General features: G+C 44.1%; 1 protein-coding gene across 1 annotated transcript in view; it reads right to left on the bottom strand.

Moving 5' to 3' along the window:
* Grip1 (glutamate receptor interacting protein 1) overlaps nucleotides 1–16,084 on the bottom strand; it is a 361,954-nt gene that overhangs the window by 24,488 nt on the left and 321,382 nt on the right. The window contains exons 15-20 of the mRNA XM_051170528.1: nucleotides 12,935–13,079; nucleotides 10,051–10,190; nucleotides 9,686–9,880; nucleotides 2,424–2,580; nucleotides 1,757–1,868; nucleotides 1,599–1,643 (exon numbers count right to left, since the gene is read on the bottom strand). Of these exons, the coding sequence (XP_051026485.1) occupies nucleotides 1,599–1,643; nucleotides 1,757–1,868; nucleotides 2,424–2,580; nucleotides 9,686–9,880; nucleotides 10,051–10,190; nucleotides 12,935–13,079 (794 nt within the window). The remainder of the gene's footprint in view (nucleotides 1–1,598; nucleotides 1,644–1,756; nucleotides 1,869–2,423; nucleotides 2,581–9,685; nucleotides 9,881–10,050; nucleotides 10,191–12,934; nucleotides 13,080–16,084) is intronic.

Genomic DNA, 16,084 nt, shown 5'->3' with positions numbered 1-16,084 from the left:
CTCATTTTAATCACAATCAGTTTAGCTAATCCATATTTATAAACTCCGTAGTTTGCTTTAGCTTCTGGTGTTGAAGGTAAATTTCATCCACAGGATTCTAGCTTCAATAAAAATATAACTGCTTCCCCAATCATGAGAACAGAATTCATTTAAGTAAGTAGAAATTTGTGACAATAGTGTAAATATGAACCTAGTAACATTCCTCCTAGCTGAAAATTTGATTTCTCTTGGGCTCAGTCCCTTTCCTTCTGGGGACACATCTCATGAAGCCATGGCAGAAGCACCTGTAAGGCTGCTGTGCCATACTTCCAGGGCTGTTGTTTTCCCGTGATAACTCAATTCCCAGACAACGGCCCAGGATCACCCTGGTACTTTTTACAGCACCCCCAACGTACCCAATGTAAAAGAAGCTATAAGAAGAGTGAGTTCCACAAGAGAAATAGATGAGCATTGGAAAGGCACGGGAGCCAAGATGTGTTACGTGAGGACACGGCTCAGGAATTGTGAATTGCACTCCTTCAGCCTGCGGTACTTGTCATTCTACGTACAAGGGGTGGTAAAAGTTTAAATAAACCAGCTGGCACTTAAGAATTGTGCTCTTTTAAAGAAAACTGTATACATCAATGGCTCATGTCTTAATTTAAATTGTATAAGTCTATCCATGCCCAGGTCCTTTAACTGTGCTCTGAAGCCAAAATCCATGCCAGGTCATACTAGGTGCCTATAAATTCACACTACTGTTTTCCTTTAGAATTCTCTTTGCAGATTCACAAACATTAGAATCACATAAAATATCCACACATGCAACTGAGAAGCAAAAAAAAAAAAAAAAAAAAAAAAAAAAAAAAAAAAAAAGAATATATAAAGATAAGTAATCATTTTAGAATCGCAAGAATTACACCCGGTTGTGCCATTCGCATTCCTTAGGGTGACTTGGGGGGACCTCGTATGACATCAGAACGAAAATGAGACTTTCACCACTTTGCTTTTTACAGCTTTGAAACTTTAAAAGAACATAAAAGGAAACGTTCTAGGCCTTCCCAGACTGAGTCTGAATACTGTTGGCAGATTCACGGCTTTAAGAAACTGCCCAGAGCTCAGCTGTTAACAATCCAGCTCGTTTCGCCTCAGATTCAGGTGAAGTTAATATGGGATTAAGATTTTCAGTGACCAGCAAAGCAGAGACTAATATTTTGCCTGCTTATCAAATAGACTGGCCTTTTTTTTTTTTTTTTTTTTTTTTTTTTTTTTAAAAACAGCCACATGATTATCAGCTTAAGGGCAAAACAAAATATAATTATTTCCTCTTATGTTCCTCTTAACGGTCAAATTAATTTCTATACCAGTTACAAATGAAAACATGCCAAAAGAACCTTTCTAAAGCAACTAAGAGAATGAAGTGCACCACTGTTGGGGGAACTGGGCTGGTTCCTTAGCCATTTGGTGGGAAACAGGTGCACTCAGGGTTAGCAGGGGAGCAATGGCGGAAGCCACAAGTCAGTAAGAACTGCATTGTACAAAATCAAACTGCTGTCTGGAAGGCAAGGGTGGGGGGAGGCGGCTTCACAAGCAAAAGTAGAAACAGAAAGGGTAGCTACCAAGAGAGTCATGTTTCTCAATGATACACGCCTGTCGGCTTTCTCCTGTGGAAAGGGGTTAAAGCTTTTAAATGAACTGCTGTGATCAATGCAAACGTAAAAGGACCAAAACAAACGAATGTAGAAACAATCAGAACAAGCAGTGGGACCGAGGCTACCTCAAGCTCTCTCAGGATCCCCGACTGGCCGCAGGTCTCCAGGTCTTCCAGTGCTTGAGACCAGAAGTTTTCCTCCTGTTCAGCCTCTGCATTGTCAGAAGCCCCTGCGAAGCTGCCAGCAAGAAACACATTCTGGGTTAAGGAAGGAAGACAGACAGGAACCCCCCCCCCAACCCGTGTCCCACCACCAACACACACTATGGTTCTCTTGCCCAGGGCTGGTGTCATACACCTGCAATCCCAACACTTATTGAGTCTGAGGCATAGAGAGTTGTTTCAGGTCAGCTTGGATCCATATGGAGACTCTTCCTCAATGCAAAGGAACCCTTGATGAATCTCACATGTGACTTAGTGTGAAACAGCCTTTAGGAGAAGGGAAAGGAGCAGCTTGCCACAGAGAGGACATGGCTTCTAGAAGCTCACTCCCCCCCCACCCAGTGCTACTCTGGGAAACTACACTGCTGCCTGGTGTTACCTGGCTATCACTGGGCAGCACACATTTTAGAAACTACCGTGGCTGATGTGGATGGACAAGGTCGTGGCTTCACAAAGTCAGTGCTTAACAAGAGCTGCCACTGGGCATAGAGAAGTGTGATTTCTCCCGTTGAGACCTGAAGTCACCTTAGACAGGGCAGCGGTCGGGGCGGGGGGGCTTGTGCAACCTTACCCACTGGCTGTGGACCGATCCCAGTCTTCGTTACTCAGCCCCACATCTGGATAAGTCTGGCTTCGAGGCTTGGGGACCGGGGACAGGCTGCCTCTTTGTTTTGGACTCCTCCAATCATAGGTGTTGAAATTGTATCCTGTAGTCTGAAAAGTCGTGCCTGGAACATAAGCAAGGTGTTAGAGATGGGCCCGAGGAACGCTCATCTATTGAGATGTGACATCATTGGCTAGCAGAGGGCCAGACAACAAACTAGCATCAGGACCAAGAGCAAACACACAGTGGTTACTTACCCTGTATCACAGCTTCACAACCAGCCTTGGTACCATAAGTACTTGCAATTAAAAGATGATGCTAAAGGCTTTGAGTAGTGGTTTCCAGTACCCAAGCCTTCCTGGGGCTTCACTTCACAGTTTCAGGAGAACCCAGTTTTCAGGTCCTTTGGTACCCCCAAACTGCCTTGGCTGACACAGGCCAGGGCTCTGGACCTACTGTTTTCAAGTTCTCACCTCTTCCTTTCACAACTGTTCCACCATGTTTCAATGGCGGGACTCAACTCTCGTCCAGTTTAAACCCTCAAGGGCATTTGGCCTGGAGTATAAGAACCCCCAGCCATCAAATCCAAGGATGGGTTTGGAAAGCTTAGCTTCTGTAAGGAGGAGCCAAGGAGGCTGGGTCCTAGCTGAACCAGGCAGACTCAGGGCAAGGCATTTATCCCTCCCTCTGTATTGCCTCTCTCTGAATGGCAGAAGTCAGGAAGATGTCAGCGTGAAGTGGGCTTGAGCATTGCCGTGTTTATCTGTGTTGCAAAACCAAGACTGGGGGTTAAGTCTGCTAAGCTTGAAGGGAGAGACCATAGAGGATTAAAGCACAATTAGGTTATGTAATCCACATCACCCTTGGAGGTGAGCTAAGGCTACAGCAGCAAGACTTCGACAGTAACAGACTTAAAGGAAGTTTATAACAAGGTAGAAATTACCATTCTTTGCAAGTATTTTGAGGAAAGGACTCAGAAAGGCAACCTCAAATATGCGGTGTAGTATGCAGTTTTTCAGTATACTTTCTGGAGTCCAACTGAGAAATCAAGGGCACATGCATAGCTTTGACTCTACACCTTGTATCATAATTATCACACATTTCTTTTTAATTAATTAATTAATTTTACATCCCAATATAGCCTCCTCCATCCTCTCCTTCTGGTCCCGTTCTCCTTCCTTCTTCTCCCTATCCCCCCTCCACTATCCCTCAGAAAAGGGGTACCACCTACCCATCCCAGCATATCAAGTCACACCAAGACTGAGCATATCCTCTACCACAGTGGCCTGGCAAGGCAGCCCCACCAGGGGGAAGCAATCAGAGAGTCCTTGTCAGAGATGGGCCCCCTCCCCTTACTAGGGGACCCACATGAAGCCTGAGCTGCCCATTGGCTACGTTTGTATCACACAATTCTTAATCCATTTCCCCAGGCGGTGTAAGCACACACACATGGCTTAATTCCAGATGTGTGTCTTACTGTATTTAAGGAATTCAACATGACAAACAGCCCTGGACCCCTATTTTCACCACATGGAGCTAGAACCGGGGTCATAAAGGATGTCAAAGGACAGCTAAATGAAAGTTTGACGTTAGCATGCCAACATTTATCGGGTCTAAATGCTAGGAAGACAATGATGACCATCCTGGAAGAAGTAAGGGTAAGGGTGCAGTCATAATAAGGGCTATTCTCTACCTCCAAATGCACCAATTTGTCCTCTCCTCTCCCATGGAGATACTCCGGCCTCTCTTACTGCCTACATGTGTTCCTCCCTGCAGGAGGAGGGTGTCATCTGACTTGCCAGGTTAAGACAATCTGGACCGATTGATCCCTGTCTCTGCTTATGCTCTGCTCTGTCTTTCCCACTGTTGCTGGGCTGTACAGTGAGAGTTAGGTGTAGTCTGTGAGATGCCCTGACCATTCCCCATGGCCAGGAGACTTCTCAGAAGAATCCTCACAGCTCTTGCTCCAGATGCAAGCCAAACAGCTGGACCACTGGTAACTGTTGGGACCAAGAAATGACCCCAAGGATAAAGTGCTAAGTAAACTACAGCAGAAATATTTAGAATCATAGATCCCTCTGTCTCATTCTTTCCAGGGCTGGGATGCCCCCAACTGTTTTTGTTTCTTTGTTTGTTTTACTATAGGTGCAGAGCCCAACTCAGTTCCACAGGCTTATGTGGAAGGTACTTTACTAATGGAGCATCTCTCCCGCTTCCGTCAATTGCATTTTAAGTGAAGATTTGATAAAAAAGACATTGTAAAAAATATGTCGTGAGCAATCGCTGCTTTGATTCAGAGCTGGGAACTTTTGTTCCTCTCCTTTCTTTATTTCTTCTGCATCTTGGTTTTAATATAGAAGCTTATACTTTGTGTCATAATGGGGGGTTTAAAGTTCAGTCTCGGTGTTTTCCTGACGAGCACAGTTTCATTTTATTTATTTGCAGAATGGGAGATAAAGCTTCACAAATGGGTCTGCACCGCCTTGGCATGGTGATTTTTATTTTTAGGGTTAGTAAGTCTGAGATGTCTGCAAAGTCCTGACACACCAACATGGTCACACTTCCTTTTCTGTATGTCTTTCTGATTCATGGCCTTAATTTCCACCCAGAGTGCATGTGGGAAGGGGAGCTAAGTAATATTGGCTCCTACATATAAAGCTTGAAAATGCATTTTGGGAATTTGCCCCCTGAATCTATAATTAGGGGGCTGTAAGTCTTGTTGTTACTCATATTTTTGGGAACCAAGTTTAGTATGAGAAAGTTAAGACTGATAATCTCAGCCAGATTTGTTTCCAAAGACCTGGGATTGAGAAGAACAAGGAACTCAAATCATATCCGTGCGCAGTTATTTGTAATGTCTCTCGTTACTGTTTGATGTGTCTGGGTGAGCACTGCATTAGCCATGGCAGAGGGAGGGGAGTTGTTCCCACTTTCAGACAGCACCTTGGAAGGCGAGAACAGATAGCAAAATCCAACCCCGCTTTCAATACAAATATAACAGGCCCATAATCTCAAGCCAAAATACATGAGGAAAATTGGCAAATTCAGTGAGAGTCACAGACTTGCAGAGACCCACTCAGCCAAAGCAGAGACCATGACAGGGGTAAAGCAACAACAGTTTCCTTAGAATATGAGGATGCAATGAGCGGGCTGGTAGCAGCAGACACCCTGGACCCTGTCAATCACTAGAATAAAATCACGTGAACTCAGAGAGATTATATATAGATGAGCAGGCAATTCAGCCTGGTGGGCTCTGCAACTTCTGCTCCTGGCATCTGGGGAAGCCGCTGTCTGTTTACCAGTGAGATGCGGCTAAGGGCTGCCAGCCTGGAATACAGCAGGAGCTCGCAGTGTGCTCAGAGCTCTAGCAAATTGCCAGCTCAGGGTGGATTCACTTAGTAGGATGAAAAGCGACAAATTTAAAAGATGGGGACAAGCAAACTTTACATCAAAAGAATTGCTGTGTGCAGGAAGGAAGTGGAGGACAAAAAAAGGGAGGGAGGGAGGGAGGGAGGGAAGGAAATGAAGTGTAACAGGAAAAGCCTGCCATGCAGGAAATGTTGAAGGTGACTGAATAGAATATCAAAAAATTGTAAGAAATCACAGCAGTCATCCATTGTCTATAAAATTAGAAGTCAAAGAAGACATTCCAGAACTCCATGGAAACTGAGGGAGTTGAGGGTGATGCTACGTGAGCTTGTAGAGACCTGAGGATGAAGGGAAGAAAGTCAGAAGTGACGCCCCAGGAGATGATGAGTTCCTGTGCTCAGTGCAGTAGTCGGCATCCTTTAACTACGGCTTCAGAAAGTTGGGCTCTGACTGCACATCAGCGTCTGTTACTGACCTCTGCCACCCTTATGAACACTACAAGGAAATGTGGAACTACACTAATTGTGCACCCAATTCAATCCAGAAAAGGAACAAAATCCAAGAGGCTGAATAAAAGAGTTAGACCAATGGCAAAATTCCATGTCAAAGTCCCAGAGTGGAAGTAATAAGTAAGCACAGCTGACAATTTCTGAGGAGGGGAGAGGGGGAAATAAATCAAACCACTAATAATCTAATCATGGAAAAATAGAAACACAAATATAATAAAATGTATATTAAGGATGTGTTTAGAAACCGAGAAAATTAAAGAATTAAGTCAAGAGTTTGCTTAATTATATGCAAATGCATTTAAACCTGAAAGAAAACTTATTTTTCTAGAGAAAATACAAATGGTGAAAGTGACTCCAAACAACCAGACTGAAATATAGCTACTTGAGTTTAGAGTCAAAGATTAGCCCACGGACCCTGAGAGCCTCAATTTCCCTGAGGGTGGGAGTTCACTAGGTGACAATTTGCTGTCTTTTTATATATATATAGTGACTTTTGCTATATCCAAGTATAACTGTCAGGGTTTTCTCAGTTAGAAAGAGGAGTAATTAAGACCCAAGGGCCCAAAGATCCAGATCTGGATAAAGGAGAGCAGCTTGGAGCATCAGAGAATGGGAGAGAAAAAAGTCACCCCAGAGATGACTAGGAGAAGTATGTATTCTGAACCACTCAGTAAAATGAAGGCTGGTCCACTGTGGTACCTCCTTATCCATCCTCCTGATTTCCCATCACTTTTGCTCTTTCCATCTCATTTTCATTAAGTCAAATTTATCGCTGTTGGTAGTTGTGAGCTGTCGGCCCCATCTGTGAGAACAAAGATCTCATCCTGTTGTGAATTGTGCTGGACCTTAATTATCTGTGGAATGATGAAGTGGGACTGCTGGTGACATAGTGGAGAAAGATAACAAACATAGTCACCAAAGCCATCAATTCTCGTGCATCTTGGGGATTCAGCAACACTGGGGCAGCCACAGGCTTTTAAAGGAGACAGAGACTCTGTGAGGTCTTTCTGGGATAGAACCGAAGTCTGATGAGAGGCTAGACGAAGAGGTTGGAAAGACTAGCCACATGCCAGAACATGATAAGAAGAGGAAAAATAAGTATTTTTATGCTTTGCTTGTAAAAGGTTGATTACAAACAGTCACAAGCTAAATATACCCAATGCGGTAGACAAGAAAAAGAAACCAAGACTCAGAGGTCTTGATGAACAGCAAGCTCAAAAGGAATGATGAATATACTGTGTGGTCCAAACTCCTTTGTTGTGGTGGGTGGCCCAGGCAGGCTACGCTGGCTTCACAAGGACAGGGCGGGTTTGCTGTGCTCTGAGCCACCAGTCGGCTAAGGACTGTTTTCTGAGTGCTATCCTCAAGTGATCACAGAGTTAAATGTGGACATACTGAGAAGAGAGAGCCACAGGCCAGTCAAGAGGCTCGAAAATAGGTTAGGTGGGGGAGCACCTGAAGGAATCAGGCTAGTTTGCTTGGAGGAGGAGAGACTTAAAAGAGAAGCGATAGCATCTCCCAGCATTGGAAAGAGCTGTCAATCAAGTAGAAAGGGCTGGGGCAGGTTCTGAATCACCTTGAGGGTGTAGCTAGGAATAAGAGACAGAAACCAAGGGCAGGACAGATTTCAGCTCCACACAGTCAGGACTTCGGAGCTGTCAGAGTCTCTGGAGAGGGAGGGCGGGCAGAGAGGGCCTGTCAGCTTGGTGCTCAAGGACACACAACAAGCCCACATTTAGCCATGCTGGACACAGCCCCAAGGACCGTGCCCGATGTTGACTAGCTGGCATCTGGATCCACCCCTCACACTGACAGACTGACCTTCAACTTGCAGTTTCCTTATGGGAATTGCATGTGAGTTGTTAAAAGAACATGTTTAGTAAACTCTCAAGTTGTCCACCGATATAAGGCATTCTACATTTTAAAATTATGTTAACTCTGCCCTATCATCATGATCTCTACCTATCTTGTAGCTTTTTCAGCCTTATAAAGACTGCGTCAATGTTAAATTTAATATTACTGGCTGTTATTTAAATTTTGGAAATGCTTTGTGAGTGCGTTTTCATCTTTTACTAAGGAAAGACAGATCATATTTTTCATATGGCAGTCACAGTCCTGGTCTTAGGGTGTAAATGGCCAGAATAGCTGAGTTTTCCTGTATCACCTTATGGGAAAGAACTCATTAATATCAACTGTTTTCTCACCAAAAAGGGGTATAAAATGTTTCAACATTAGCACAGAATAAATCAACATACTCACTAATAAATGAACCTCATTACCATGATAAAACTTGACTAGGGTCCTTTATCTGGCACTGCCTTATGCCCTAATCATTTGGGGCAATGAAAATTTTACATTGGGGGGCATGGCTAACTTGTCAAATGGTATCTGGACTTGGAAAAATGGCCAGATAAATGAAGGATTGAATTTTATTTGGGGGCTAGAGAGCTGGCTCTGTGGAGGACCCGAGTTCGGTTCTCAGGACTCCCGTCAGGTGGCTCCCAACTACCTGTTACTTCAGCTCCAGGGAGACCCGACCCCTCTGGTCTCCTGCACTTATGTGCGCATACTCAACACACAGACACACTCATACAATAACACAACGCAATCAACCATTTACTTTACTTGAGATGTTTGGTGTGTTTTCTCCATCTAATTCCAATATCATGACTACTTAATAGCCTGAAAAAAATTGATAGACTATTAAGTCTTTTCAGTTTTTTTCCACCTGTCTAGGACTTGACAGAGGGTGACACAGCAAAATCAGGCTGAGCAAGAAGAAATAGGAAAACCAGGCCAAGAAGCAGCTAGACACACACTTTCCTGAAGGGCGGTTAACTAGGACCCCAAGCCACCTTCACACCCAAACCTGCTCTCCAGGGTGTTTGTGTTCTGGATGTTAGCACCAAGTCTGTAAAGACACACCTAATGACACACCCTTACACATTACAACTACAACTCCCTAACAATGAACACTAAGGAAAACTTCAGTTCTTATTCAAGCTAGGCATGGCCAAGAATCAGTGGGCTCACTAGCGATTGGTGACTCTCTTGCTAACAGCCCTGGACAATCCCTTGCCTGTCTTTGTGGAATGCTCGCTAACAAATACAAGGCAGCAGGACCTGTCTCCACCAAACTGCTCATCCATGTAGTCCGTTTCCTATCCACCTAAGCTTTCTGCATTGAACACTTGGTCTTCAGGAGCCTATCAGTGAATGACAAACGCCCATGACTTATTAGGAGAGAATTTGAGGCCGGCATGTGGAAGTGCTCAAGTTGTTCAGGGTGGACATTGAAACAGGTTTGGGTTATGAAGAGGCATTCTGCACATGGAACAGAATCTTTCATACCTTGACTCCCATAGCTGGCATCTAGTCCAGACCCATCCCAGGAGTCCACAGCACTATCCACGCTGGGCACGGTGGAGGGGTACACGTCGGAGAGTTTGCCAGGCTTCTGTATCGGAGAGGATTCTTCCTCACCATCTCCCAGGTCACTGGAGTGGCTGGGGATGGGGAACTTCTTGGGACTTGATGAGGGTTGGGCTTTACAGACAGGGAGAGAGGGTACATATCAGTGTAAAGTCACATGAAAAGATCCTCGAATACTTTAAACTCGAGAGCCGTTTCCCTAGAAACACACACAGACACTGGCACATTCTTTTAGGGAAGGAGACACGCTGGAAATCCTTAACTGGGACTCTTGCCCCACTCACCATCTGTCTGTTTCTTGATTTTCAGGGTGACAGTCTCTCCTGCCATCTGTAGCAAGTGGATGGCTTCACTCAGAGGCTTCCCCTTCAAGCTGCTGCTGTTGATAGCTAGGATTCGATCTCCGATGTGGATCGCTCCAGTCCTGGAATACCAGACAGGGGTAGGGGAGGCAGATGCACCAGACAGGGGTAGGGGAGGCAGATGCACCAGACAGGGGTAGGGGAGGCAGATGAACCAGACATGGGTATGGTACAGGGGGTGGAGGGAGGTAGACACATAAGACAGACGCAAACCCGCATGCTTTTGGGGGGTAAATTCCCCAGTATTGCTGCGTATGAATTATACTAAAGAATTGGCAAGGTCTCTAAAATTCACTTCTAGCTTTCTCTTGGGAAATGTTGTATCCTGTATCTGTTTTTAGTTTGCAGCAAAGTTAGAAAAAATGTTTTAATTGGTTTGGAGAATGGGCCTTGGTAAATTTTGTTTGTTTGTTTGTTTTTTTCAAGACAAAGTTTCTCTGTGTAGCCTTGGTTGTCCTAGACTCATTTTGTAGAGCATGCTGGCATGGAATTCAGAGAGATCCGCCTGCCTCTGCCTCCCTGAATGCTGGGATTAAAGGCGTGCGCTACCATTGCCCAGCTGACTTGTGTGATTTTTAAGTTCCAAGAAAGTTGAGTAAATTGGTAAAGTCCTTACAGGTCCCCAGGAAATGAACTCCAATGAACAGCAAATGTCGCGATGTGTAGTAAGTAACAATCTTGATTTCTACACATTTAAAATGTTTAATACAAGATGGTTCTTAGCTCAGCGTAGGACAGGTTCAAGTGGTTGGGACATAGACTGGACAGGTGCAGACACAGCCTGGTATGATTCTAAGGGTTGAAAAAGGCTGGACAGAAGGGCTATTCAGTGCTAAGTTTAAGGCTGTCTCTGTCACCCACCAGGCCAGTTATGTGACATGGCTACCTTATTTCAACCTTCCTCACAACTACAATGGGGCTGATAATCTCACAGGGAAGCCTTGAGGATGAAATGAAAAAATATGTATAAGAGCTTGGGTTGAAATGTGGATAAAGAAAACATGTCACTCGATCAATTATTTTTTTTGTGTGTGGTGTATATATATATGCATATACATGTGTGTGGGGGCATGTGGATATCAGAAGTCAACACTGGGTCTCTATCAGTAATCCTCTACCTTGTCTGTTTATCATTTCTCTCTTCTTATCTATCTTTCTAGTCTATCATCTTTCTATCAATCAATCATCTATTTATCATCTATCCACCTATCTATCTATCCATCCATCCATCCACCCACCCACCCACCTACCTACCTACCTATCGATGATTTTTTTTAAGGCATGGTTCCTCACTGAATCTGGAGATCATCAATTTGGCTAAGCTGCCTGACCACTGAGCTCTCAGGGTCCTTCTGCTCCCTTTTATGTGGTGCCTGGGATGCAAGCTCAGGTCCTTTTTACCAATGGAGCCATGTCTCCAGCCCCCAGAAAAGGCATTCATTCACTGATCAATACACTGATGACCCATATCTTTAACCTGTGCCTTTACATCCTCATCCAATATGAACAAGAACACTGGGATGTATAGTTCTGATGGTCACGCTCTCTGTCATTGGTGGGGAGCACTGAAATGGGCAGGAGAATACTATAGGTGATTGACAGTGCAAAGACTGAGATCCTTACCCCGAGACAAAGGTGCTGAGCCTGAAGCACAGATATCAGGCTGTGGCTGAACTGGCTCACTTTCAGTTCAGATGATGAAGGAATGAACCTCGTTTACAGGGTTGCTGGAGGCCGAGTACATTGACCACAGCTTATACTAGGGCCATGGCAGTTGTGTTGGGTAGACGTAACTGGGTAGCGGAAGTAGCGCAGTGCACAGTGGTGCAGAGGGGCTGCTTAACCACTGCTTTTAGAACCACAGAATTTTTCTGTGAAAGAAATCTCTTCTCCCATAGAGTATAAGTCCAAGAGTGATGCCAGTTGTAAGTTCTCGGAATAACGAGGACAGGGGGATGCCAGAAGAGTACCCATTCCCAGGTGTCTCAGCTAAAAGCAGAATGTTAAATCCTAGTAGGGAAGCCCTGGCTGCACTACCTTAGCCCCCTCGCCTGGCAGACAGAGCTGTCAAGCGAGCTGATCTCTAAGTAAGGTGCCTTGTCGTTCTGAAATTCTGCAGTGCTGCAACTCTATCTTGCAAACTTGCTGTCGTCAAGTGTCAGTTTGAATGATGTGCCTGAGTATTTCCAGTGAGCTGAGTCACTGGAAAATAGATCTAGTTAGAGAGTCTGCTGTGTATGCCCAGAAAACAGTGCAGTTAGGTGGAGGGCGGAGAGCAGGTGGGACGTGCATCCCTGCCAAAGAACAAATGGACGTCGTACAACCAGATGCTATTGAGAGGGTCACTACACTCTGTTAGCTGTGGTCTTTGAGGACCAAGCTTTTATTATCCTCTTCCAAATAAATAGAAGCTTACTATAATACCTGTCAGGCAACAGAAAGCTCAGCAAATGTTTGCAGATTGATTTGGACAAGCCTTTTAACCTCCCTCAACATTAGTCTCCTCTTCTCAAAATGGACACAGTGTAAATCTACCTGTAGTCGACTGTAGTCTTTTAACATGTTTTTCCCTTCTTTTTCTGAGAGTAATACCCATGTTAAGCCCATGGTATCTTTTACTGCCTGGTAAGATGTCCTCAATGTCAAGTCAGACCTCTGCCTGAGAGGTTCCCAAGCCCTAAAAAAACCAATCCTCTGTGCAGATTTAAAAGTCAACAGATAAACAGCTACCGTGAAGCGGGTGTGTTTTCATACAGCTGTGAGGGAGCAATCCCCTCTCAGACACAGCAGTTCCTTCCAGTTTTACCTTTCAGCTAATCCCCCTTTCGTGAGGCTTGAGATGATAATAGGGTCAAAGGGCTCTTCAGTTCCCGAAATTGTGATGCCAAGGGGCCCCCCGTAGCGCTTCAGCTCCACCGTGTAAATAATCGCTCCCGAACTTTCTTGCTCATCTGCAATAAATTCCAAGGAATCATCATTGGTTTTATTGGAAAAGAAGAAAAATAATGCACATGTTCCCCATAAAGCAGGAAAGTCAAAACCTCACCGCTTGAACGTGATGGCTTAGGAAAATAATTATTTTGGGAAGTAGCCTTTCCTTAATAGGATTTCATATTCTAATTCAGGGATGAAGTTGTCATGAGTGCCAAGGATGGGGGGCAGTTCTGTTTAACCAGTGGGTGGCCCACCTAACTGTGGCCACAGGATCCTCACATTACGCCTTTGTCTCACACAGTGCTTGGGCAGCCTTATGTTAAGAATGTGATTAATACCCATTGAATAACCCATCCACCATAGAGCTGAGTAGATAATACGGAATGAGAGTGCCACTCAACAACTCAGAAAAATGTCTATTTCCAGGTTTTGCAAACACACTAGTTGTCAGTATAGAAAAGCTGGTTTTGCTCAAGGTTGGGACCAAAAGATAGCACCTGTTTAAGTGGGACTCGGAGAGATTGTCTTGATGACAATAATAGGGATTTTGGAAAACCTTTCAAATCACTCCATCCACAGTGTGTTAGTCACATTGACCAATCCATGGGCATTGGAGCAGAAGTTTGAATAACTCTCTGCCATAAAGAGAAAAAGCTAATGTAAACTGTTCATATGTTTCAGGAAACTCCACCAGGCTGCCATGTGCTCATGTGTTCAATTTATTATCAGTAAGAAGGAAGACATTTCTGTTCTTCCCCAAGCATTTGTCAGAAAGATGTCCTGTGCCATTTTCAACATGGTGGGTGTCATGACTCCTCAGGGTTGCATTATGACGTTTCAGGATCCAAAGGATTTGATTTGCTTATGAGTAAATTTCCTGACATTTGTTTTTATCGCTTGGCCTGAGAGCTGCGAATGGTTAAGGAGCTGTTTCATTTCCATACCTCAGGATATAATGAAATGGTACAGCAACTACTTGAACAAAATAGTCCATTTTTAAAGTCAGACCATATAGAGTAAGGTATTAACAGAGCCACATTTTTGCAGTAAGCAGCTGTTCGTTTACGATATGAAATGCTAAAATAAGGAGGAGAAGAAAAGCTTGAGTTAACAATTCAATTATCTGTGTGTGCAGTGAAGGATTCGGGTGAGCATAAAAGACAAGGTCAGTAGAGTAGTGTGGGCAGGAACATGCCCTTTCCTGTCAGCATTTCCTTTATTCTTGGCTTGGGAGAGTTCTGGAATGTAGCCACCACCACTTCCCCTGGGCTCTGCAGCTCACAAGCTTTGCATGCTGGGAATCAAAGACCACCCACCATACAATGCTAGATTCAGTGTCTTAGGCTGTAAAAGAACAGATATCTGACTCAAGTTGGACCAGCAGCTCAGGATCTTCCACATCAAATCTAAGCACTCTGGTAGATGGTGTAGAAGAAATATCTTATGTATTGTATGCATCCATCATCTGTCAATTAAAAAAAAAAAAAAAAGCAAAAACCTACAGCCTATAGGAAAAGGTAGAATAAAAGGTGGGACATCTGGTAGGCAGAGAGGATTCTGGGATAGTGGTAGGTGTGAAAGATTCATCTGGGAAGATGTGAGGAGGACAGACACATGATACCTGAACAGAGGTAACCAGCCATGTGGCAGAATGTAGATTAGAATAAATGGATTATTTTAAGTTATGAGCTAGTCAGAGAAGAACCTAGGTGTGTGGCCTAAGTATTTGTAAATGTATTTTGAGTCTGAGTCATTATTCCAGGAGCTTGGGGCAGAGAGGAAAAACTACCTCACAACAAGATGGTCCCCAAGTTTCTTCTAGGCTGCTGCTTATACTGTGGCGAATGGGCTGGTCATCATGAACAAGGGAGAGGCATCAGGAGATGGCTTAGTGAAATAAATCCCAGAATCTCACGTTTTCTAACAGTATAATATTGTGTACCCTGCCAGAGCTGTCTTTGATTTAAACGAATTGGGGATATATTGAGTAGATTACATTTACTCAGGCTGCATTACAGGCTGCATCAATAATTATATTCTGGATAGAATTTGGGATGATTCATTTGGTCAGTGACCCTGAATTAATTCAATAATAGCTATTATTATTTATGTCTGGGGTTTCTGCTGGCCACTCTGATAGGAGGGCATGCTGTTGGGAAAACCCTGGCCCTTCAGTGTGCTCCATATAATCCACAGGTGAGAACACGCACCAGGGATCTAGATTTAGGCATCTGCTTTCTATGAGAGTTGGGGAAACACTGTTGAAAACTGCTGGAGACCCAGGGATTTGTGGAAAGTTTTAGGTGAAATAAGTCTAGATGAGAGAAAACATTGGCCAAGGGGAAGGTGAATGTGGGTGCAGATCCACATGCTGCAGTGGGTGGTGGGGGACCTTGTCCAGTTGGTTCATCCTTGCATCACAGAATGACAACACAGGGATGTAGTAGATGGGTGTCAGATAGCCACGTTTCAGGCCAGCTTACACAGGAACATTTTATATTAGCATCCAAACAGGCAGTAAAGAAGACAACTGCTGGGGCACTCAGTATGTGACATAGATGTAAAACAAGAAAATGACAAGAACGGTAGGGGCGAGGCAAAAAGTAGATCTTTGAGGATCCTGATTTAAACCAATTGCTTAAAAAAATACATCTCAATTCTCTCTCTCTCTCTCTCTCTCTCTCTCTCTCTCTCTCTCTTGCTCTTTATTCACTTTCTTGTTCCCACTCTTTCTCCATATGTGTGTGTGTGCATGTGTATATGTGTGTGTACATGCATGTATGTGTGCAAGTGTGTATGTATGTATGTGTGTGTGTATATATGTATGTATGTATGTATGTAAGTGTGTGCGTGCGTGTGTGTGCGTGTATGTGTGTGTGTGTGTGTGTGTGTGTGTGTGTGTGTGTGAGAGAGAGAGAATATGGCATTTCTGGGAATCGTGGACACTGCTGAGGTATGTGATGATACTATGATCATTGCTATTTAACTGGGTTACACTTCCAGGGACCTTTCTTTCAGGATA

This window comes from Acomys russatus, chromosome 28 (assembly GCF_903995435.1).
Source record: "Acomys russatus chromosome 28, mAcoRus1.1, whole genome shotgun sequence".
NCBI classification, from domain to species: Eukaryota; Metazoa; Chordata; class Mammalia; order Rodentia; family Muridae; genus Acomys; species Acomys russatus.
The sequence above is the reverse complement of the archived record's forward strand: the minus strand, read 5'-3'. Positions and strand labels throughout refer to the sequence as shown.